At 42.9% G+C, this 26,666-nt stretch overlaps 1 protein-coding gene across 1 annotated transcript in view; it reads right to left on the bottom strand.

The window, feature by feature from the left end:
- Nucleotides 1–26,666, bottom strand: part of LOC135220977 (3-oxoacyl-[acyl-carrier-protein] reductase FabG-like) — a 218,272-nt gene that overhangs the window by 18,066 nt on the left and 173,540 nt on the right. The window contains exon 5 of the mRNA XM_064258663.1: nt 25,285–25,354. Within this exon, the coding sequence (XP_064114733.1) occupies nt 25,285–25,354 (70 nt within the window). The remainder of the gene's footprint in view (nt 1–25,284; nt 25,355–26,666) is intronic.

The following is a 26,666-nucleotide window of genomic DNA, read 5'->3' as shown; positions in this document are numbered from 1 at the left end:
GGCAACACTGTCGTTGACAGATACGAAAAACCTTCCCTCAAATCAGTTGTGATAGGCAGATCGTGGGGTAGGATGGGTGGGACTAGATAAATTATACAGGTAAGTATTATTAATATTAATTTTAGAATAAAAATTCCATATTAATAAACATTACCTTAATATAATTTATCTAGCCCGATTAACCACATTGAAAAGGAGGAGGGAATCTGAATACAATTTCCCCTTCGGACAGAGTAGGAGAAAACAAACAAAGAAATATATATCATAGGCAGTCAAAACTCAACCCAAGGTCAAAGATACTAACAACTCAAAGTCTCCTACCATAATGCCACCAACTGCGGTAGCACAGGACAAGGAGTAAGTGCATAGTCAGTCCGTCTGTACTAAAGTCAGGTGCCCGACCAGGTGACCAGTCAGACGAATTGCGGACAGCAAGGCTGCACCCTGAAGACTATCAAGCACTATTCTTTCCCTAAAGGATGAGTGTCTGGACTGTCTGGGCGATTCAAAGCTAAGCAAACCTTGGGGGTGTATCAACGCAACCCGAAATCGCCAGCAACGAATCGGCTCATGAGCAACTCTAACTCGAGCTTTCTGGTGCAAGAGAAAGGAGCGCGGAGCAAAAAGGCGATTCAGTCCCGAAGGACGAATGCCTGACAGTCCAACCTGGTCTCGTGTTACACGATCATCGGGGGTGTATCAACGCAACCGACTTCGTCAACAAGAAACTCAGGGCTACTAAATGTCGCCTGATCTCACACGAGTGTCTGACTCCGAGAAGACAGGTGAGACAAAAAGTAGATGGTGAGCGAGTCACCATGACAGCAGACGATCCATCGACTAATTCCCTGTCCAGGACAGTGGAAGAAGCAGGAGTCGTCAGGACAAGCGAACCAGTGGCTAGTCCTAGGTCAGCATCGACTCTGGAGAAGCGTAGTCGCCAGTGCCGACAACCCAGTGGCTGGAACCATTTCACACTGAAAATGGAAGCAGCATGAGTTGCCAAGCAGTCAGTCCTTGTCATCAAAAACACCTAAATACCAAACTGCCTAATTCCCATTATAACTACGTCAAAAAAAACTGCCATGGGTTATAATACAAAAACAAAAAATATATACAACAAAACAAAATTAATGAATAATATACAGGTAGCAACCAAACGTAAAACAGGAAGACTACCTAATTCTCCTGTCTGATGACCTGTACTGCCATCACCAACGGGCCCAAAGAACGAAGGTCGCCTAGAACTAGATAGAAATATCCCTCAAGTAAAAAGAGGCAAAAACAGAATTAGAACGCCAAGTCGCCGCCTCAAGCACCTTGGCGACTGAGACGTTCTTCATAAAAGCTACTGATGTAGCAACTGCTCTAATACTGTGTGCTCTCGGCGTCTGGTCTTCCCCAGCAGCCGAACCACCAGTTTTAACGATCAGATCTCTAAGAAAAAAGGATACACCATTCTTTGAAATAGGTCTCTTGACATTTCGGGGTGAAACAAACAGATGACGGGGACGACCCTGAATGTCTGAATGTCCTTCGTGCGGCGTAAATAACATGAGAGCGCCCTAACAGGGCAAAGAACTAATTCCTCATTTAAATTACCAACAAAGTCGACCAGCGACTTCAGTACGAAAGACCTGGGAATGGGATTATCAGACAATTCAGTCTTTGCGACAAATTCAGGAAGGTATGACAAAATCATGTCTTGTCCAGATCTGGCAACCAGAAAAGAGAGTGCTTGCAGTTCACCCACCCTCTTGGCTGTAGCCAGTGAGACAAGGAAGAGTGTCTTAGAAGAGAGGTCCCTAAATTTGGCAGAATTCAGAGGCTCAAACGGAGGGAACCTTAAGGCTTGAAGGACTTTGTTAACGTCCCATGTCGGAGGCGAACACTGCGGCCTGGGTCGAGATAGGGAAAAAGATCGAAGTAAATCTCTAATGACATAAGATGAAGAGATCTCAGGAAGCCTTGCCTTAAAAACATAGGAAAGCATAGACCTATAACCCTTAATGCACGAAGGTGACAGGGCCCTGTCATGATGTAAATGAACTAAAAACTCCGCTACTTTCGGTAAGGAAGGTCTAGAAATTGAATGTCCTTGAGACTTACACCCAACGTCTGTAAACCGACCGATTTAGCCTGATAATTACTCTGGTTGATTGCCGCCTTGCAAGAGCCAACTGTCGCGCCACTCTGGAGGAGAACCCTTCGTGCTTGGAGAACCTCCTGACAGTCTCCAGGCATGAAGATGAAGCATGTGGAGCCTCTGATGGAACCGTATGAAAATTGGGGTTGTTTGAGAAGATCTGGTCTCTCTGGCAGGCGAATGGGGGGTTCCACCAGTGCTTCCAGAAGGTCGGGAAACCACTCCTTCTGTGGCCAGAAGGGGGCGATCAAGGTGAGATCCAGACGCTTGGTTGCCCTCACTTTGTTGAGGACTGACCTCACCAGAGAGAACGGAGGAAAACCGCATAGCTTGAGTCCCTCCCAGTCCTGCAAAAGAGAGTCTGTCCCGGCACTCTGAGGAGTCTGGTAAGGGCGAAGAATATCTGGCACCGAAAATTCAGTGGGGTGGCAAACAGATCGACTGTGACAGGCCATTTCTTCCTGAGGCTGTCGAAGACTTCCTGGCAAAGTGTCCACTCCGACCCTTGAACTTCGTTCGGTCTCGACAAGGCGTCTGCTAAGACGTTGTGATGGCCCAGGATAAACTGAGGGACCAACGTAATCCCCCTGTCTTCTGCCCAACACAGGATTGATCGGGCTTCTTGAGTGAGAAGATCCGACTGTGTGCCGCCTTGGTTTCTCAAGTACGAGACTGCTGTGGTGTAGTCGACAAAGATCGCGACAACCGACTCCAACAGTTGTTCCTGAAATGAAAGAAGGCCCCTAGGTACACTGCCCTCAGTTCCCTCCAATTTATTGACATGCTCCTCTCCTCCTCTAACCAAAGGCCCGAAGCGGCTTCGGAGCCCAGGTGTGTGCCCCAACCTTGATCCGAGGGCGTCTGACCAAAACATTAGGTCCGGAGGAACCGAAAGAAGAGATGTCCCTGACTTGAGGCGGTGAACTTGCATCCACCAACGGAGATCCTTCTGACATTGTGGAGAAGAGGCGACTATCGTGTCCTCGGACACGAAATCCCATGACTGGTCCGAAGTGGTCGACTGAAGGGACCTCATTCTGAGTACGACCTCGGGAACCAGTTGGATGAGGGATGACAAATGGCCCAGGAGAGACCTCCAAAGAGAAACTGGCTGCGTTACGGAGGACAAAAATTCTTCGATCAGACTCAGAAGCTTGTCTATCCGTTTCTGAGCGAGAGAAACCCTCAAAATCTGGGAATTCAAAACATCCCCAGATAAGTCATGATCTAGGCAAGGGATTAGATGGTGGACTTGTCGAAGTTGACACGAATGCCCAACTCGACACAAAGAGACAGAACTATCTCCCTCGACCGGAGACATTTCTAGAGATTCGGCCTGGACTAGCCAATCGTCCAGATACCGCAAGCATCCTTACGTTTAACTGATGCAGAATAGCTGAAACAGGAGCCATCACCCGAGAAAAGACCTGTGGAGCAGTGGTGAGGCCGAAACAAAGGGTCTTGAACTGGAAAACTCCCCGAGTCCATGAAAACCGAAGGTTAAGGTCTGCTTTCTTGGATGGGATGGGGATGGATTTGACAGATAAGCATCCTGCAGATTGATGGAAATCATCCAGTCCCCCCTCCTGACGGATGAAAGAACAGTCTGGACCGTCTCCATCCTGAACTTGGACTTTAGAATGAACTTGTTCAAAACCGAAAGATCTATGATGGGGGCGCCAAGGCACCCGAGGCCTTTAGAACTACAACACTCCGAGAGTAAAACCCGGGAGAAGGAGGAGCTCGCTCTAGGGCATCCTTCTCCAAGAGGGGGCCGAAAGCTCCTTCTCCAAGGCTTGACCCCTGATTGAGTGAGGGGAATAACTGCTGAACTCGAGAGGACGATTGGAAAGTGGAGGTCTGGAAAACAAAAGGGATCTCGTAACCTTCCTTCAGGACCTCCACCACCCAAGCATCCACCGCTCTCCCCTGCTAAGCTGACCAATGGCGGGAGAGACAAGCTCCTACTGCGGTCTCCAGGCGAGGTGATGACTCCTACTTCGAAAATTCTTACACAGAGACAAGGAAGAAGAAGAAGAAGAAGAAGAAGGTCCTCCTGGAGGTTGAGCTCTTTCTCTGCCCTTAGAGCCACGCCAAGAACCTCTCCCGCGTTTCAAAGGGTGAGCACCAGAGGATGAAGAAGAGGCACCAGCAACCTGAGATGTACTCTGGAAAAAAGAGCCAGAAGGAGGTTGTTGGGCTGGAGCAGAAGGTACAGATCTGGTCCTAAACTTACGCTTACTCCTTGAAGGAACGGGAGGAAGACCAGAGGAAAAGCTCTTGATAAGGCCCAGTGAGCTTGGGAAGAGGCATCACCTTGATGTTCCTTCAAACCTCAGAAAGCACAGAAATATCGAAAAGAAAATCGCCAAAAAGGAGAAGAGGACAACAGACGGGTTCTCTGAATCTCCGATACAGAGGAGGGTAACTGCAACAAATAACAGGTTACGCCTTAGAGAAACAAGAAAGGCCTGCATTGAAGCAGCAAGCTCGTTCTGATGTACAGAAGCGATTGAAATGGATGAGCAGAATTTCTCAAAAAGAGGAGCATCAGGAGGAACAAACCCGGAAGTCCTTGATATACATTAAAAGCCCTCCGAGGACCCACATATTGAAGGATTGAGCTTCTTGTAAGGAGCTCATAACAGCCTCCATAGCAATAAAATCTTCAATTGAGACAGAGACCGAAGCCTTAGAAGGCAAGGGTTGACTTGAAAGTCAGACAAAATCAGGATTTGGCTTGGGGGTCGAGAGAATGAAGAATCATCCGCCACCTGGTAAACTCCTCTCCGGTGTCGTAGAAGAGAAGAGAGCTTCCTCTTCCCTTCCCCGATCACCTCGAAAGTTTAGCGGCAACGTCCGCCCTCACTCTCGCGAACCTCTGGGCAAAGGAAAACGTAAAAATTCCCGTGACCGGGAAGGACCGTCAAGAAAAATCCCTTCTGTAATACAACGAGGCGGAGGCTGCTTCTGCTCTTTAGGCCTCGCCTGAGGAAGAAAACTCAAATTAAATCAAAAAGTTTTTCTTGAATTCTACATCATGAACATCCATTCGAGGAAACATCAATATCACACGAATCCGCGTCATCATCATCATCATCGTCAGATCCTAACTTAGAAACTTCCTCTGAAGTAAAATCCTGACGACTAGCTATCTTAGGTCTGACACTAATATCCCTCCCCCCTTCTCCTAAATAAGCGCCCTTTGGCACTGTTACGGGACTAACAGGGGACGCGTTGGGTAAAGATTCATTAGGCACCTGCCCAGGACCGGATCCCCCTAGGCCTTCGCCACGACGGGGTTCACAAGCCGGGGTATCTGTCGCACCGTTACCCATGGTGCTGTCGACAGGTACCTGACGAGGAGCTGAAAATGAATCTAAAAGTGTGTTAGACATTCTAGTAAAGGCTTCTTGAAAACTTTCTCTGACATTGTTAAACTTAGCATAAATATCTCTATGTAGACTAAGCTGTAATTTCTTAAAATTCTGTTTCCAGGTAGTTTCCATTGCCAAAATCTTCGAATCTACATCAGAAATAACTTCACTAATTACCGGTTGTACAGGGGGCAAAAGCATCAATTAATTCGGAGTCGGAGTCGTACGATACCGAAACCGAAGAGCCAGAATCATGAGCGCCCAAGTCAAAGAATTCGTTAGATACAGTTCTAGCAATCGATTTCTTTTTCTCCTTAACCGATCTTTACGCTGCAAGATTGTTTGGCGTTTCATATAAGCAGTCATATCCTCGTCAGACCAGGGCTTACATACGTCACAACGAGAAGTCAAGTCACAAACCTGTCCACGACAAGAGCTACAAATGTCATGTGGTTCATACTCCCTGCTACTCATCCTTGTCCCACAAACCGGGCAGTTCCTGATGTTGCTGGCAGAAGGAAGCATCGTAATTTCTTGGTAATCCATTGTAGAATTGGACAGGTCAGTAGTTCCGGGTCGCGCAAAAAGTTCGTAATTTAAGATAAGAACCACTACAGAAATCAAAGTTAATTCACTATTTCGTGATGTAATGCGTGAGTGGTAATTCAATATAAAGTCTCATTTAACAAATAATGAAAGCTTTAAAGGCACAAAAACAATGTTTAAGGAAATTTATAAAGAGCGGCCGTGATGTAAACAACACGGGCGCTCGTTAACAACTGATTTGAGGGAAGGTTTTCGTATCTGTCAACGACAGTGTTGCCAACTGGCGGACAGAATAGGAGGTAACATGGTTGCCAATGTGGTAAATTTTGGTGCGGTTTTTGGGGATTTAGGTCTAGATAAATTATATTAGGTAATGTTTTATTAATGGTGTTTTTTTCCTATTTATCGTGATTTATATGCAAATACTATTTCAAAAATCAGAAAAGCTACAACCTTCAATTATTTTTTTGTTGTATTTCTACATGAAAAATTGCGCAATTTTCATATATAAAAACTTTATGTAACGGCTAATTTAAAATGGTGCAAACATTACCACAATCGCACGTATGATTTTTTCGGAGGAGTTACCGCGCGGACGTAAAGAAAATGTTATTTTTTTTATAAATTCACCATAAATCGAAATATTGTGCTAGAGACTTCCAATTTATTGCAAAATGAAGGTAAATGATTAAATATTACTAGAATATAAGCGTTTTAGCTTACAATTGCGTTTTCCGACCATTTCGGTAGAGTCAAAGTTGACCGAATGTTGAAATTTTGGCAATTATCGTTATTTATATAAATATCTCAAAACTGATAAAAGCTACAACCATGGGTTGTTTTTTAGTTGTATTGTGCATGAAATTGCGCACATTTCCATATATAAAACTTTATATAACGGCTAATTTTTAAATGGTGCAAACATTACCACAATCGCATGTACAATTTTTTCGGAAGAGTTACCGCGCGGACGTAAGGAAAAAGTTTGTTCATAAATCACCATAAATCGAAATATTGTCTAGAGACTTCCAATTAGTTGCAAATTAAGCTAAATGATTGAATATTACTAAAATAACAGTTTTAGCTTACAATTGCGTTTTCGACTATTTCGGTAGAGTCAAAGTTGACCGAAGGTTGAAATTTGGCAATTATCGCTATTTATATGAAAATATCTCAAAACTGATAAAAGCAACAATCATGAGTATTTTATTGTTGTATTCTACATAAAAATGCGCACATTTTCATATATAATACTTCATGTAAACGGCTAATTTACAATGGTACAAAAATTATGTCAAAGTGACGAAATAATTTCCGAGATGTGTCACAGATACTTTTTAGGGTGGGCAAAGAAAGAAATTCGCGCTTGCACGCCTGCGTAACGATTGTAAACCAAAACAAACACCTTGATCCGTGAACTCCCAGCATCCCCCCAAGGCGCGTGATTCAAGAGTTTTTTCAGCTGGTAAGCCTAAATGTATTTTCCTCGCAAATTTTTAAAAAACTTTTGTATGTCGACGTAAAATACGTCCAGTCGGCACCCGAGAGACAAAAAATGTCAACGTAAAATACGTCCAGTCGGCAGTAAAGGGTTTAACTGCCCATTTTCCCTTGTGTTTGAGTGTGTGTGTGTGCTGTTATTATGGCTTCTTCGCTCCTTCTCGGCGTCGTCAACGTGTGTGCCCCGGAACTCCAAGTTTTCCGTGTTCACGTTTTTTGGCTTCAGCTACAACGGATCCACACGTCACTTGTAGTAGGTGCTGTTCTAAAGTTTGTACAATAACGAATCCCTGCATGGAATGCCGTGCATGGCCTAGAGAGCAGTGGAAGTTATTTTATAGTAAGAGGAAGCATCGTAGGGTTTCTACTCTTCCTTCGTGGGAGGGCTTTTCTTCTCCTCTTTCCGATGCTTCTTCTCCTGTTGCTGTCACACCCCATGCTAGTGTTGTGCCTTTGTCCCCTTCCTTTTCTTCCATCAATTCATCATTGGAAGTATCAGGAGGCCCTCAGGCTGATTTATGTAATGTCGCCCCTTCTTCCTCTGGGAGTTAATTTGATTCCTGAGGGAGGAGGCTTTTCCATCAATGTCTTTTATTTCAGAGTCAGAGGAGTCCAAAATGGTGGTGCTTTGAGGGACACTTGGGCTATAGGGTCCACCCTCCTTGGAGGGTTTGCTGACGCACTTCTTGGATGCTTGCTACCCCCCTCCTCATGCTGTCCAGGCCCTCACCCCTCCTCCTAGCCTCGTTTTCATGGGCAGCCAAGGTTAGCCAAATTGTATTGCTCCACCGGTGACAATTGCTGCTTTTTCAAGTCAGAGGGGAGTCGCTAGTGATGTCTCGGGGTCAGTCATTTTGTATCCCTCCACCAGTGGCATCTGCTTCCCGTTCGGATCGAGGGGAAGCCGTGACGTCATTGCCGCTTATGACGTCACTTCTATCGATGATGTCACTCCCAGTTGTCTCCGCTGCGCTGCCTCGCTTGTCTGTGCCGTCAGCGTTGCTGCTGTGACATCATCTCTGCCATCTGGTTCGCTGCATCTCCCTTCCATGTCGTCAACCCCTTCTCTTGCTGATCCATCTGAGGCTTTATGCCAGGTGGTTCTTAAGAGATTGGACTCTGTTTTAGAAGATAAGTTTGCTGCCATGCTGGCTCGAAGGACTAGAAGCAAGCATGTTGCGTCGCCCGCGCCTCCTGAGAAAAGATTGTGTAAGGAGCCAGTGCTGTCTTCCTCTCCTTCTCCCCTACCTCCGCCGCGTCGGCGTATCAATTGTTGGAAGGCTAAGGACTTTGCCCTTTCTTCGTCTGCGAGTGAGGAGCAGCATGCCCGTGTTCCTGCGAGTGTTGGTGTTACTGAGAGCGTTAGTGTATCTTCCCCTGTGCGATCTGCAGTGGCTGCTTCGTCCTCTGCATCGAGTCGCAAGCGTGTTGCAACCTCCCTCGTTCGTGCACATGTTACAGGTGCTTCCGCTTCTCCTTCTCCAGGGCCTATGCGTCGCCATAAGGATCTCAAGGCGCCTGTCAAGAGGTCGAAGGTTGTGAGCACAGAGTTGCTGTAGCAGGAGAGTTTGCCTGCCCCTTTCCCTGGTACTTCCAGGAGTTTGGACTCCAAAGGATTCTCATTCTATCTCAAGTGCTCGAGATTCCTCACCAATGCATGTTCGCATGTCTACCCCACACGTGCTTGAGCGCGGCCATGTTAGAAAGTCATCTGTTGGGAGAGTGTGTAGTGATGTCCCTAGTGTTGTGGTTGGTTTGTCGCAGGAGTTGACACTTGGATCCAGCCCAGACAGGTTAGTTAGTGTTTTGGACTGTTTGGCTACTGCTGCTTCTGTTAATTTACACATTAGAAGGCGCTTTAGATAAGTCTGCACATCCTTCTCATAGTCTGTCTCCATTGCCAGAGCAGGAGGAGGGAGACACGCAAGAGTTTTTTGCCTTTCTTTACAGAAGTTGTCCATCTCATTCATGGGTTCAACAATTTGAAGAGTAGGACTCAAGCTCGCTCATCTTTCACTCCTTCCTGCTTGGAAGCCTTGCTGGGAGCTACAGAGGATCCCAAGTCATCGTTTCAACTTTCCTTGTCGGGGCAAGTCTAGTCGGTCTTGCATAAGGTTAACGCCTCTGTTTCAGATCGGGACGGTTCACTTTGCTCTAGGGGCTCTGCCAAGTTGCTACCCACGCCTCTCACGAGACATAGGAAGTACTATGCTACGAACTCTGCATATTTGATGTCGCGGCATCTTAACTCGGACATCATTTGTCTGAATCCGGGATTGACTTTGGAGCAGGTGAGGTCAGTGGCTCCGTCCTTGTCTCCACAGGATGCCTCAGCATTGGAGTCTATGGCAGCCTCCATGTTGCTAATGGTTTCTTGGCTGGACTTCTGGTCAAGCGATCATTGCCAAGTTAGCTTCTGACAGGTCCCCAGAGGGGTTGGTGAGTGCTTCCTCTCTTACCAGTTTGTTGCAGTTCGGAGGCAAAGAGCTTTCATATCTTGCTCACCTCAGTGTTAATTTATGGGCTAACCTTCTCCTGATTAGAAGAGATGCAGCTTTATCCAGGATGGAAAGATCAGTTGACCCTGAGTCCTTGCTGGCATTGAAGAATGGAAATCTTTTGGAATCACAATTTCTGTTCCCTCGGACCGAGCTGGAGGATGCGATAGACCAGCGCCAGGCTGACATGAAGGACAGATTAGTGCACCAGGCTGTCTAAGTCAGAGTCTCGTCTTCGGAAACATCCGGTCTCCTCCTCCCCCTGCCCATCAGCAGTCATGAAGGTCGTCGCCTGGTAGGCCGTCAAGGAGTTCGGTTTTGGCAGGGCCTCCCCGTTCATCCCAGCCTAATCAGAGGACCAACGTCCCTTTTGCTCCCGTTCCTTTAAGCCGAGAAGGAGTCCCACGGGCAGAGGTAAAGGGTGTTGTCAGTAGGTTAGGCATTTCTCCCTCTCCTGTGCCACAGGTGGGGGTGTGTCTGGCGGGCCATTGGGCCAAGTGGCAGAGTTATGGGGTGGAGAAGTGGTAGATGTCCTTCAGGTAGGGTATCTACTGCCATTCGACTTCTAAACCCCTCTCTCAGCTGCTGCTCAGGAGGGTGTCTCCTCCAAATTCTCTGAAGTTCTTGGCTCTCCGGGAGGAAGTGCAGAATACACTGGACAAGGATGCGATAGAGGAAGTGGTGCATCCTTCTCCAGGGTTTTACAGTCATATATTCTTGGTGCCCAAGGCGTCGGGAGGTTGGAGACTTGTGATTGACTTATCCACCTTCAATCACTTCATCAGGAAGACAAGGATCAAGATGGAGACCGCTCATTCAGTGTTGGCAGCTGTGAGGGAAGGCAACTTCATGCTGTTGATAGACTTGAGGGACGCATACTTCCAGATCCCTATTCATCTGACGTCCAGGAAGTTCCTTCGCTTCTCTCTTGGAGATAAGGTCTTCGAGTTCAAAGTCCTGTGCTTCAAGGCTGATCACAACCCCTCAAGTGTTCACAAAGGTCTTCTCTCTCATCTCAAGTTGGGTCCATGCTCAGTTGATCCGTTTGCAGAGGTACCTCGACGATTAGTTGGTCCTGGCAGGATCTAGGGAGAAGCTGCTGCAGGACAGAGATCGTCTGCTTTGGTTTTGTCTGGAACTGGGACATTGTGGTCAACCAGGAAAAGTCAAACCTCATACCCAGTCAAAGGATTCTCTACTTGGGCAGGGTCATTGATACGGTAGTCGCAAGAGTTTTCCAGTCAGATCAGAGGTTAGAGAAGTTGCGAGTGGTGGTGCACGACTTCCTGTCAGAACCACATCAGTCAGCTCATCAGTGGCAGGTTCTTCTGGGAATTTTGTCTTCTCTGGAGAAGCTGGTCCCTCATGGGCATCTTCATCTTCGATCTCTACAATGGAGGCTGGGGGAATTCTGGTCTCCGGCGGGAGACTCAACCCTGTTAAAGGTTCCTCTGTCTCTGGAAGTGAGAAAAGACCTTCATTGGTGGTTGGACAACCGAAATCTTTGGAAGGGTGTTCCTCTGCATTCTCTCCCACCGGACTTCCTTCTGTTTTCAGACGCCTCCCTCATAGGTTGGGGGGCTCATTTAGGCAGCCTCATTGCCTCAGGCATTTGGAGTTTGGAGGACAAACAGCAGCATATCAACGTCTTGGAGTTGAAGGCAGCCTTTCTGGATCTGAAGAAGTTTCAGGAAAAAGTAGAGGGTCATTCTGTCGTTCTCATGTCGGACAACACCACAGCAGTCACCTATGTGAACAAGTAGGGAGGCCTGGTTTCACGTCAACTTCATGCCTTGTCCATCAAGGTTCACCAGTGGGTGGTCAGCAATTCGGTAGAGCTCTCTGCCAGGTATACCCCAGGCAAACGGAATGTGGTCGCAGACGAACTCAGTCGTCAGGATCAGATCCTAGGTACAGAGTGGTCTCTTCATCAGGTAGCAGCAGACAAGCTATTACAGGTTTGGGGGAGACCCATGCTGGACCTTTTTGCAACCCGGTTCAACAGGAAACTGGAGATATTCTGTTCATTGGTTCCAGATCCTTTAGTGTTAGCGGAGGATGCATTCCAACATCCCTGGGACAACCTGGAGGTGTATGCCTTCCCTCCATTTTCTTTAACCCTTAAACGCCGAGCCGGTATTTCCGAAAGTGTCTCCCGTATGCCAGCGGCGTTCGGGAGCGAGCGCCAAAGCGGAAAAAAGTTTTTTTCAAAAAATCACAGCACACTTAGTTTTCAAGATTAACAGTTCATTTTTTGGCTCCTTTTTTGTCATTGCCTGAAGTTTAGTATGCAACCATCAGAATGAAAAAAAATATCATAATCATATAAAAATATTGGAATATATGACAGCACAAAAAAAATTCATATATAATTGTATACAAATCGCGCTGTGAGCAAAACGGTTAAAGCTAATGAGTTAATTATTTTTTCGTTGTATTGTACACTAAATTCCGATGATTTTGGTATAAAACAAATTGTAAAACGATCAAAGCAACACAGAGAAAATATTATCACAATATGATGCATGAATTCGTAATGCGCGGACGTAAAAAAAAGCTATTTTAAAAAATTCACCATAAATCGAAAGATTGTGCTAGAGACTTTCTGTTTGTTGCCAAATGAAGGTAATTGATTGAATATTACTAGACTGTAAGTGTTGTAGCTTACAATTGCAGTTTTCGACCATTTCGATCGAGTTAAAATTGACTGAAGGTCGAATTTTTTCTATTTATTGTGATTTATATGAAAATATTTCAAAACTGATAAAAGCTACAACCATAAGTTATTTTTTTTCGTTGTATTCTACATTAAATTGCGCACATTTTCATATATAAAACTTTATGTAACGGCTAATATAACACGGTGCAAACATTACGACAATCGGACGAAAGAATTTCTGATTTTTTCGGCAGAGTTACCGCACGGACATAAGAAAAAAAGTTTTTTTTTTTTTTTTTTAATTCACTATAAATCGAAATATTGTGCTAGAGACTTCCAATTCGTTGCAAAATTAAGGTAAATGATTGAATATTACTAGAATGTAAGAGTTTTAGCTTACAATTGTGTTTTTCGACCATTTCGGTCGCGTCAAAGTTGACCGAAGGTTGAAATTTTGGCACTTATTGTTATTTATATAAAAATATTTCAAAAGTGATAAAAGCTACAACCATGGGTTGTTTTTGGTTGTATTCTACATGAAATTGCGCTCATTTTCATATATAAAACTTTATGTAAAGGCTAATATCAAACGGTGCAAACATTACGACACTCTGATGAAAAAATTTCTGATTTTTTCGGAAGTTACCGCGCGGACGTAAGAAAAAAGATTTTTTCAAAAATTCACCATAAATAGAAATACTGTGCTAGTGACTTCCAATTTATTGCCAAATGAAGGTAAGTGATTGAATATTACTAGAATGTAAGATTTCTAGCTTACAATTGCGTTTTTTTACCATTTTGGTCAAGTCAAAGTTGATTGAAAGTTGAAATTTTGGCACTTATCGTTATTTATATGAAAATATTTCAAAACTGATAAAAGCTACAACCATGGGTTGTTTTTAGTTGTATTCTACATGAAATTGCGCATATTTTCATATATAAAGCTTTATGTAACGGCTAATATTAAAAAAGTGGAAACATTACGACAATCGGATGAAAGTATTTCTGATTTTTTCGTCAGTTGCCACGCGGACATAAGGAAAAAGATTTTTCAAAAATTCACCAGAAATCTAAATATTGTGCTAGAGACTTCCAATTTGTTGCAAAATGAAGGTAAATGATTTAATATTACTAGAATATAAGAGTTTTAGCTTACAATTGCGTTTTTCGACCACTTCGGTCAAATCAAAGTTGACTGAAGGTTGAAATTTTGGCACTTATATGATAATATTTCAAAACATAAAAGCTACAACCATGGGGTCTATTTTGTTGTATTCTACATGAAATTGCGCACATTTTCATATATAAAACTCTATGTAAAGGCTAATATAAAATGTGCAAAAATTACGTCAAAGTGACAAAATAATTTCTGAGATGTGTCGCTGATGCTTTTTGGTGCGAGAAGAAAGAAATTAGCGTATGCGCGCCTGGGTAATGCTTGTAAACAAAACAACAGATTGATCCGTGAACTCCCAGCATCCCTCAAGGTGAGTGATTCAAAAGTTTTCGCCAAGTAGGCCTATAACTATTTTTCCACGAATTTCAAAAAGAACTTTTTTGCGTCGACGTATCATACGTCAATTAAGTACCCGACAGACAATTTACGTCGATGTTTAATACATCCAATAGGCATTTAAGGGTTAATCTGTTAAGTTCTGAACAGGCTGATGAGTTTGTAGGGTCTCAGGATGACCTTGGTAGCCCCTCTGTGGCCTCAGGAGGTTGCGAGCAAAATTCCCCTTTGGCAGCATGTGTCAGCCGCATGCAGAAAGGCTCCACCAGTCAGTAGACTCCATGTCTCTTCACGGTTGGAGGCTATCAAGTATCTCCTCCAAAGAGGCTTTTCTCAGAGAACAGCAGGGCATATGTCCACCAGTCTCAGAAAGTCGACCTCTGCAGTTTACCAAGGCAAATGGGTGATCCACTGTGATTGGTGTCATAAACAGGATTTTTCTCCACTCGCAACCTCTATTCAGCGAATAGCAGACTTTTTAACTTTCCTCAGAGACAAGAAACGTTTGTCCGTTTCTCCCATTAGAGGCTACAGGGCAGCCCTGAGTTTAGTGTTACGCCTTGGAGGTATCGACATCTCATCCTGGGAACTTTCCTTGCTGGTGAAGGGGTTTGAGCAATTGAGTTCTCCTAGGGAGCTCAAGCCTCCGATGTGGGATGTTTCCCTGGTTCTCAAGAGCTTCACTAAGGGTCCATATGAGCCTTTGCATCGCTCATCTGACAGGAACTTGATGCTCAAGATGGTTTCCCTCATGGCCTTGACATCTTCAAAGAGAATGGGGGAGCTGCATGGTCTGAGCTATGATGTGAAGCACACCAGGGGTTGGGGGTCAGTGTCCTTCGAATTTGTCCCTGAATTCGTGGCCAAGACCCAGAATCTTGCTGTGCATGATGATAGGTTCACCTCCTTTTCCATTCCATCACTGAATGACTTTGTGGGCGGTGATGCTCAAGAGCTTTTGTTGTACCCTGTCAGGGCTCTGTGTTGCTATCTTAAAAGGAAACAGCACCTTAGGCCAGGCTGCAGCAGACTTTTTGTTAGCACAGGACATAAAAAGAAAGAGGTGTCAAAGAATACTATCTCTTTTTGGATACGGGAAGCCATCAGACAGGCATACCTGACTCTTGATGATTCCGCCACCACGTCTGTGCAGGCTAGAGTGCATGACGTTAGGGGTATTGGTCCCTCTCTGGCTTTCAAAAAGAACTTGGCTGTACATAAAGTGCTGAGCACTCTTTCTATCTTAAAGATGTTGCCCACAGATCTATAGACACGTTTTCCCTGGGTTCTGTGGTGGTTGCCCAACAGATTGTATAACTCATCATTGCCCTTAACAGGGCACATTTGTATCTTACCTAAGATGATTGTGTGGATGACAGAATGAGTGAGTTGGCTGGTCTCCTTTCTCTTGTACCTTTCCTTCTTCCTTCGGGCAGGTTGAGGAATAGACATGTCATTCGCTGGACTGAAAGCGACCAAACTGATAGTTTGGTCACTTGATATGCACATAACCAACCCTCTATTCGGTACCATATGCTCTGCTTCTTGGCAAGCGGGAGTAGGGAGTGGAAACAAACCCTGGTGTGTTGGTTCTCTTTAGTTCCCTATGCAATGATTCTCCCATATATCATTGTACTCGCTCAGTGTCTGGGTAGTTAGATATCAATGTATTTATCTTCACACGGGCAGCAGTCCCTCTCCGGAAGTTATTTCTTCTGGAGCTGGACTGGTAGGTAGGCCCCCAGCCGGTTTAAGACCGAAGGTTTGTTCGCATATGAACAAATGACCAATTTTCTTAGACAATTTGTATTTTTCATAGCTACAAACCTGAGATCTTAACATTGTACTGCCCACCTCTAGCCGCCCCTCTGTCTTGCTAAGACATCCTGAGTTGGGAAAGACTGACGTTGTGGCGTGGGTGCATGGCCCTTGACCACTCTGCACCCGATATAGGTACGCGTTGCCAGATCCCACAAGATTCCTTGGTTTCATCTGCGATTTAACCGGATCCAGCTAGGCGTTAGAAATTATCATATTGTTAAGATCTCAGGTTTGTAGCTACGAAAAATACAAATTGTCTTAGAAAATTTGTCATTTTGATGGCTTTTGTAATAGGTGACAAGGGCGACCTTCTTGACATTGTCCTTAAAACCCTTACTTACGCCGACTGGACGTATTTACGTCGACTTACAAAAGTTTTTTTTAAAATTCGCGGAAAAATACTTATAGGCCTACCAGCCTAAAACTTTTGAATCATGCGCCTTGGGGTGATGCTGGGAGTTCACGGATCAAGGTGTTATTTTGTTTACAATCGTACGCAGGCGCGCAAGCGCGAATTTCTCTCTTGCGCACTAAAAAAGTATCTGTGACACATCTCGGAAATTATTTTCGTCACTTTGACATAATTTTTGTGCCATTGTAAATTAGCCGTTACATGAAGTATTATATATGAAAATGTGCGCATTTTTATGTAGAATACAACAATAAAATAACTCATGATTGTAACTTTTGTTTTATCAGTTTTGAGATATTTTCATATAAATAACGATAATTGCCAAAATTTCAACCTTCGGTCAACTTTGACTCTACCGAAATGGTCGAATAACGCAATTGTAAGCTAAAACTCTTATATTTTAGTAATATTCAAGCATTTACCTTAATTTTGCAACTAATTGGAAGTCTCTAGCACAATATTTCGATTTATGGTGAATTTATGAAAAAAACTTTTTTCCTTACGTCCGCGCGGTAACAATCTTCCGAAAAAAAATCATACATGCGATTGTGGTAATGTTTGCACCATTTTAAAATTAGCCGTTATATAAAGTTTTATATATGGAAATGTGCGCAATTTCATGCACAATACAACTAAAACAACCCATGGTTGTAGCTTTATCAGTTTTGAGATATTTTCATATAAATAACGATAATTGCCAAAATTTCAACCTTTGGTCAAAGTTTGACTCTACCGAAATGGTCGAAAAACGCAATTGTAAGCTAAAACGCTTATATTCTAGTAATATTCAAGCATTTACCTTCATTTTACAACAAATTGGAAGTCTCTAGCACAATATTTTCGATTTATGGTGAATTTATGAAAAAAATATAATTTTCTTTACGTCCGCGCGCTAAACTCTCCGAAAAAATCATACGTGCGATTGTGGTAATGTTTGACCCATTTTAAATTAGCCGTTACATAAAGTTTTATATATGAAAATGTGCGCAATTTCATGTAGAATACAACAAAAAATAATTGAAGGTTGTAGCTTTTCTCATTTTTGAAATATTTGCATATCACGATAAATAGAAAAAAAACCACGTTCGGTCAACTTTGACTCTACCGAAACTGGTCGAAAACGCAATGTAAAGCTAAAACTCTTACAGTCTAGTAAATATTCAGTCATTTATCTTCATCTTGAAACAAATTCGAAGTCTCTAGCAAAATATTTAGATTTATGGTGAATTTAAAAAAAAATCGTTTCCTTCCCTCCGCGCGCGATTCTCCGCCACAAACTCTCCGAAATGCGTACGTCCCATTCTCGGAATATTTGCTCCGTTTCATATTTAGGCATTTAATAGAGTTTTATATATGAAAATGTGCGCAATTTTATGTAGATAAAAACGAAAAATATTTGAAGGTTGTAGCTTTTTCTTTTTATTCCGAAATAATTGCATATAAAATATATATATAAAAAAAATTCGACATTCGGTCAAATTTAACTCGTTCAGATATGGTCGAAAAAACTGCAATTGTAAGCTAATACTCTTACAGTATAGTAATATTCAATCATTTGTCTTCATTTTGAAAGAAATTGGAAGTCTCAGGACAATTTAGAGTTTATGGTGAATTTTTGAACAAAATATTTGTTTACGTCCGCACGTTACGAATTCATGCATTATTTTGTGATTAATATTTTCTCTGTGTTGCTTTTATCGTTTTACAATGTGTTATATACCAAATGATTGCAATTTAGTGTACATTACAACGAAAAAAAAGTAACTTGTTACCTTTAACCGTTTTGGCGCACAGTGCGATTTGAATACAAATTATATGATAAATTTCGTTTTTGCGCTATCATATATCGCATTATTTATATATGATCATGATAATTTTTTATTTCTGATGGTTGCATACTAAACTTCAGCCAATGACGAAAAAAAAAGGAGCCAAAAAACGAACTCTTAATCTTGAAAACATAAGCGCGCTGTGATTTTTGAAAAAATATTTTTCCCGCTTCCGCGCTCACTCTGAAACACCTCCGCCACACGGGAGACAATTTTTTTTTACCGCTTCGGCGTAAGAGGCTTAATAGTCTTTTTAAAGTCTTTTTCATCAGTTCAGGTGACACATGAGAAAATCAGGCTTTTACAACCTAAAACTAAGGGTCCACTGAAGACTTGCAATGTTGTTTAGTCATGCCTGAATACTGCTCATAAAATAGAATACCGTAAAAGTATATCTTAGCTGTAATATTCTTTATAATTTATGTACATACAATATATTCACGGATCTTGAGGGGTATTTTATTGCATGGTAGATAAAATATGTAATGAAACAGGTTTACGTATATCATTTTCGTGATCAAGTATTTTACATGATCTTAAAACAGCCCTCATGAATCTCGTTTACAACCTCTGGTATATACGGAATTCTCAAAATATCTAGTTTAAACTTACAAAACACTTCAATTTACCGTATACTTAATACAGGCAGTTCCCAGTTATCGGCGGACTCGGTTATCGGCAATCCAGTTTTATGGGGCTTGTCTAGCACCATAAAATCTGCAATTTATGGTGCCATAACTGGACGAGTTCCAGTTATCGGCACCATAAGGGTGCTTATGGCACCATAAGAATGCTTATGGCATGCCATAAGCACCATAATGGCGCCATAATAATGATATTGTTATGATACAATAAAGTTTGTTCATACTTACCTGGCAGATATATATAGCTGTATTTTCTGAAGTCCGACAGAATTTTAAAAACTTCCGACACACGCAGTGGTCGGCCAGGTGGTTAGTACCCATTCCCGCCGCTGGGAGGCGGGTATCAGGAACCATTCCCATTTTCTATTCATAATTTTTATTTCCACTGTCCCCTGAGGGGAGGTGGGTGGGTACTTGATTATATATATCTGCCAGGGTAAGTATGAACAAACTTTTTATTGTATCATAACAATATCATTTTGTTCATGAAACTTACCTGTCAAGATATATATATAGCTGAATCCCACCTTTTTTTGGAGGTGGGGGGGGAAGGGACAGAATAGAAGGATTTTAGGAAACAAACAAAATGCATGCAGATGATTTACATCTTGGTTCCACCTGTTAGCATAAGCTGGCTTCGTGGTTACTGCCACGTAAGTCTGCTTGTGCTACTAGAGTTGCCAGCGAGGTAGAGACCTATATAGCTGGTGCACTCCAGATGATCTGTCAACAGGGGCGAGACCACGACGTGACTAGACCATATTGACCATACCAAGAGGGCTAAGAAGTAAAATAAATATATATATATATATATATATATATATATATATATATATATATATATATTATATATCACCACCTGACCAACCTAGCCAAAGTTAAGGTGTTTTAACTAAGGCTTAAGAGTTAATAAGTCGCCGTTGTCGGCGACTCATCAACTAAATTAAGAGCTCTTCCTAACCATTTTCTACAGGATAGGATGAGTGGTACTTCTTGCCCCCAAGATTGTGTCTGCAAGACAGTATGGCCCTAGCGAGCAGCAGATCTCATATGCCATCTTCACATCTCGCAGGGAGTGTGAAGTGAAACACAGAGTTGCTTCGCTAAAACATGTACTCAGGATGTTACTGAGTGCCATGCTCTGTTGAAATGCTTCCGAGGCCGCGCCCTCACCTCGTGAGCATTTAGATAAAAGATTTCAAATCTTTGTGCAAACACAATGAAGGAGCATTTTTGAAAGAACTCCTTAACACTAAAGCCAGGGTGTTCTTCGATATGGGCAAGTCTGGTCTTTTTCGGAACACTGCAGATTGCCCGAATGACTTCGACTTTCTTGAGTTTTATGTAGATAAACTTGAGAGACCCGACAGGGCACGGGAGGGACTCTCTCTGGCTCCTGCCCACTAACTTGTGCCATCCTTGCTTCCAAGCTCCTGGCCCAAGGACAAAACGGGTTTCCATTCTTAGGCCACAAAGGAAGGCTTAGAGAGCACACCGCCTTGTCTTCTCTAAAGCCAAAACTTGTGACGATGGCTTTAAATTTCACTAACCCTCTTTGTCGTATCTAGGGTGGTTAGAAGAAAGCCTTCCTGATCACATGCAAAAAGTTAACAGGTAGGAGAGGTTTCGAATGCTTTAACATCAAGAACTTCAGACTACGTCTAAGTTCCATATTGAAAGCTTCGATCTGGACATGCACAGTCAGTCCGTCTGTACTAAAGTCAGGTGAACGACCAGTTGACCAGTCAGACGAATCAAGGACAGCAAGGCTGTACCCTGAAGACCATAAGGCACCTATTCTTCGCTGAAGAATGAGTGTCTGGACTGCCTGGGCGATTCAATCTAAGCAAACCTTGGGGGGTGTATCAACGCAACCCAACGTCGTCAGCGAATTCAACTCCTGACTCGAGCTTTTGGTGCCAGGAGAAAAGGAGGAGAGGAGCAAAAAGTCGATTCAGTCCCCGAAGAAAGAATGCCTGACAGTCCAACCTGGTCTCATGTTACACGATCATCGGGGTGTATAAACGCAAAAACTGACTTCGTCAACAAGAAACTCAGTCTACTATATGTCGCCTGATCTCGCACGAGTGTCTGACTCCGAGAAAACAGGTGAGACAAAAAGTAGATGGTGAGCGAGTTTCGAGATTCCACAGAACTCAAAGATCGTGAAGGGCTTTGTTGTTTGACAGACGCAAATCTCTGAGCCCAAAGGCCGTCAACAACATATTTGCATATTCTTTAATAGTTGTGACTGCCAGCTTATCACATTCTTCAGACGGAAAAAGGAAGACGGTAATCTTATTCCTGTCAACCTCTCGATAGTCTGAACGTAGTCAGACTCAGAGCGGAGAGGTTATAGGTACCTTTCGAGTTAGAGTAGACGACTCTCTCGGAAAAGGTCCTTGGAAAGTGAACTAGGAAGTATGTGACCTCTGTGAATCCAGGATTCTGAAGGCCAACATGGGGCGATCAGCTCATTGTCGCTCCCTGTGACGTCCTTCTTAAGATCTGAGAGAGCTGTGGAATATCAGGAGTTGATCTGGACCACTGGTCCCAAAACTCGTTTCGAGGACTGGAGGGACTACCGAATCGCTTTTACTTCTTTCAGATTAAGATCCAGGACATCTGAAACCCTATCCAGATGTCCCGGCACCTTCTTTCTATCACCTCAGGTGATAGACGCACTGAGAGATGTTCAGAATCATTGCTAGATCTTGAATAATATTTCAGTTTCCCGGTAGGAAAAAACTGTAGTCTGAATTGCAGTCTATTCGGGGAAACAAACTTCTTCAGGAAGGAAATGGTCCCCAGCAAGCTCATCCATTCCCTCCCCGAGTATGCTTACTTCCCTAAATAAGGCTGCGCTTTGCCTAAGCAGGAGGAGCAAATAAAAGTGCAATGTTGCGGTAGACTCGTAGTTCCATACCGTGCGGTAACGAGCACCGAAAGGATTAAGAGATAACTCTGTTGAACATAGTAAGGCAAAATGAATGCAACGTTTATTCATTCACATAAGAAATCCCCTCAATCTTAGGCTAAAATCCGTGATTGTAGGACAGAGATACAGTTAGTCAGTCAATCCCGCAGGAGAGACGTAACCGTCAGCACAGAGATACGGTTAGTCAGTCAATCCCGCAGGAGAGAGAGACGTAACCTACCGCGAATGACAGCGCACGATCTGTTACTGAATACTGGCTCGGTTGGACTGGAGGACAGACAGCGTGACAGCAGCAGCAAGCAGCTTACGAACGTCGTCTCTTAACTTTATGTCTGGGTTGTCCAGCTACCCTATTCTACGAAGAAATAGGTCCGTTATTTTATGAGCAGAAAGACTCTCAAGCTGGTATATTTAAGCGAAACAGAAAACGCTAAATATATAGATGCGTTTGTGTCGTCAGAACACTACCATAAAACGGTAAAAGATAAATCGGAAACTCTGTTAGGCTGCAGGGTAGTAACGATTAAATGTCCTTCAAAATAGACAACAGACCTCTCGGTTGCCATCCGAAGAGGTAACTACAGCAAGCGTATATGACTTGAACCAACCAGAAGTAAAATAACGCAAGGCAAAAAAATGAAATTATATCACAATAAAGTTTGTTCCTACTTACCTGGCAGACATATATATAGCTGAATTCGGAAATACAGCTACATACATATTTTTTTTTCTGACAGGCAAGTTTCATGAACAAAACTTAAGAGAATCGAAGCAGTCGAAGCAGTCAGCTCAAGCTTTCTTATGTTATTGGAACATAAGCGTTCATTGACGTAGTCTACAAGTCTTATTTCTTGTACGAGTCTGCGAATGACGAATGAGAGCTCTTCCGAAAACTTGTCAATAAGAGCTTATTCGCTTACGCAATATCAAGGTTAATGAGATGTTTGTCATGAGAACTTACCATTTACGGGACAAAGAGATATTTTGTCAAAGAGGGGATACCCACTTACTTGACAAAACGAAAGTATATTGTCAATGGGGGAAAGTCACTGAATTGACAAAACGTAATCCAGTGAGTCGAGCATTTAATTTTCGATTTCCGTCAAACGAGGAAGGGGCAAGAATCCTGTTAAGAGACTGGGCTTACGGCAAGTAGGACGACGTGTTCAATTCGGCGGCGTAGTCCCGACTAGAAACTAACAAAATCTATCATCTGAAAAAAAAACCCTTTCAGATGGGCTAAAAAGCTTGGAAAAATTATCCTGGGGAAGAAGAGGAAGAAACTCTCCAACCAGCTTCCTCTCCCGTATCACAACTAATGCCTGCTAAAGCTTTAAAATTATTGGCAGTATGGCAAAGGAAGTCCTGTCTTGCGCTTTCCTGAGAGCGTCCTTTTGATGAGTGCCTTTGCAAGAATCCTACTGAACGTTGCCCCGAGAGTCCTGACGTGCAGGACATCGCCGCCTTACATAACCCGTAACTGCCTTATCGCAAAGTCTTGACTGCGGTAGTGGCAACTTAAATTTATTGGCAGAATGGCAAAGGTTGCGGTAGAGCAAACGAGATCTTCCTTAACTCCATCCACCTATGCGAAAAGCAATATTAATTGACAGAGACCTCTTGAATTCACGAAACCCGATGTCTTGCTGGGTTTCGAAGAAGAAGTTGTCTGTTCACTTTAAGCTTCCTCCGAAGCATGCCTACTTCACATTCTTTGCAGGTGAGGTAGGAAAGGTATCACCGAAGGTGGAAGGTAAAAATTCTTTAGGCCCAAATCTGAAACAAGAGCTTGAAGAGTTCAACAGAAACGTTCAGGCAGGCGACACACCTGGCGTGCGCTGGTGCACTCGCGTCACGGAGCGCGCCGGCGTCATCCACTGGAGCGCGCTCGGCGTCCACTGGACGCGCACGGTCACTGCGCACGAGTTGCGCTGGCGTGCAGCCGCGCGCGCCTGGAGTCCATCCGGAGCGTCCCAGGCGTCCGCATCATCAAAAGCTTCCTGCTACTATGACTTCTTTTACGTTTCTCGGTGGAAAGACGGACACGAGTTCAGGCGACGTTCGCCTTCTTACTTCTCACTGAAACGCATAACGAGAGAGAGAGAGGACGTGAAGCGTCCTCGTTCTATAAAGCTTCTATTTAGAGGGCGCGAGTCCTTCCGAAAGCTCCAACCCCTTGCACGGAAGAGCGACGCTTCGGAGGACGAGAAGCAAACTTTCAGGATTCGTGCACGCGCACGCACTTTGGCAGTCTGGGGATTTCATCAGAAACTGCCGAAGGCACGCCAGATCGGTGGGGGTTCCTTGTAACCCTCCTTAGGCTTTCGACATGCTCCCTCCCCGGGTCCTGGAGTCAAGCAGAGGTCCAGCCTAGAGGCGAAACGAGGCCGATCTGACGCACCCTCCACTACACAAGGGGTATCACTGCACTTCTGCACTTCACTTTTACTCTCTAAAGCAAGCACTTTCGATTCTAAGTTACGAATCGAAAGATTATAAGAGAAAGGGCAATTCCTCTACAGACACTGCTTAGGCCCGAAGGCAATACTGCAGGGTTAGGAGTAACCAATTACAGAAGTAGCACTTTCACAGCAATGAAGAAGAGCGAGCACCTCTCGTAGACATATTCATACGCCCGTAGGCCATACTACAGGGTTAGGCAAAATAAAGTCTACAGGAAGGTTAGCAGGTTCACTACCCTGACTTTTTGTTACTGATTAATTGCGTACATACAAATCATACGTCTTCCTTACGGAATTAGACATGTTTACTGATTAATTGCGTACATACGAAATCATACGTCCTTCCTTACGGAATAGACAAAGTCTCACACTCCTTACATGACAAATCTCAACAAAAGAAGGAAGACCCATACCCCTCGTACATACCAAGTGCGGATCTACCGAAGCTTTCGGTAGCCACACCCTATCTTTGCAGACAACCCCCCCCGTCTGAAACTAGCCTAACTAGATCAGATATTTTAGGCAAAAATGAATCAAATTTCAAATCAATTTAAGATAGCGTTATGCCTAGCCACAAATCCAAGTAAATAAATCAAAAGACAATTAGGATACTTAGCGGCAATGAAGTTTCCAAAATCCTAAGACGGAGGTACTGAAAACAGGGTTTTCAGCACCGGCGTACAGATTATTAGGAATAGAAAATGGGAATGGTTCCTGATACCCACCGACTGCGTGTGTCGGAAGTTTTTAAAATTCTGTCGGACTTCAGAAAATACAGCTATATATATATGACAGGTAAGTTTCATGAACAAACTCTGAGTTTCAGGTAATGCTAGTTTTCGCTTATCAGCACACCCCCGGGAACGGAACCAGGGACTGCCTGTAATATGTAATGATAACACAAGGAAGAATATAAAAAATGTGAATAGCTCAACTCACCAAGTGCAACACATCGGGTAAACTGGTCTACTGCAGCTTTTGAGACATTATATGCCAAGACACCTGCAAACTAACAATAGCTCAATTAATGGTAATGTAAATTTTAAGATACAGTAACTGAAAATCCTAATGAGACCAGCAGTAATTAAAATACAGAAAATTAAAGAGTAATAAATATCAAAGTGATTCTGATGCAGAAGAGAAGCAACCAGAGTTATTAGCACCCTTTAGTTACACTAGTGTAGCAAGTCATAACAACTACCTTAGAATTTGATCTGTGAAATCAACTGTCAGTGGGTAAGGAAAAAAATGGCAGAACCTTTTATATCATCAAACAAAATTAATGATAATTAATTATCAACATATGATTTTGATGCAAAAGAGACACAACAGCAAATTTTTAACACCCTTTTCAGTGGTGTCAGAAATCCAGAACAAGTACCGAATCCAAAAATTTCACAGTGGATTTTTCATCTTGCAGTTAAATCAGTGAAATAAACTATCAGTTAAGTGAAAAAGATGTACAACAGAATTCAACACAATATTCACAAATATTAAACAATTTTTAACCTAAAATGCCTGAAAAGTACAATTAGCTGAGTGTGAAGTCTACAACAATCAAATAATTCCTGAATTATTCTTAAGACACTCCTCTATAATAACAAAGCCCTCACACCTACTTTCAGTGGTATACAATCCTACTTAAGTAAATGTTTGTTCTTAATGTAACAACTGGCATTAATGATAAGGTTGGTTGATAATGGAAACTACTGAAAATTACATGAAAATTAAAATTTTTTAGATTATAGTTACTGTGCTGGCCACTGAAGAATGATCTATAATGGCAAAATACCTGAGTATAGTTAACAAGCCATTAATTAGTCATATCTATTTATGTAACAACAACATAGCATAACATGAAAAGAATAGTACAGTAATCTCTTGTTTAAATCTACTACACATTCACATTTTATTTGCCCATGTCTGGAGGAAAAATTCTACGATAGTTATTCACACAGAAATGGAGAACTAGTTTTTCAGTTGCACCAAAACAGAAGGAAACTTGACCTATGAAAGATAATGCTTAAAAAGAGCCTTCCATGTTACCAAGATGTTAAGTCTGTAATTCTATACCAAAAAATTTATAAATCAAGAGGCAAGCATGAAAAACATATCTGAAATTAATTCTAAAGCTACCTAAGATTTAGGTAAGGAATTCAATATGAACCAAGCAACTGGCAGGCATATTGATTCTTTAAAATAATATATAAATTCAAATGCTTTTTAAGAAACTGCTCCAAAGCACTTGCCAATTAATCGTTTCTTCCATTTAATATTATAGAAGAAGTAAATATGCTAAATACAGGTACTCTACTATTACC

The sequence above is a fragment of the Macrobrachium nipponense genome, chromosome 2, assembly GCF_015104395.2.
Source record: "Macrobrachium nipponense isolate FS-2020 chromosome 2, ASM1510439v2, whole genome shotgun sequence".
Taxonomy (NCBI): Eukaryota; Metazoa; Arthropoda; class Malacostraca; order Decapoda; family Palaemonidae; genus Macrobrachium; species Macrobrachium nipponense.
The sequence above is the reverse complement of the archived record's forward strand: the minus strand, read 5'-3'. Positions and strand labels throughout refer to the sequence as shown.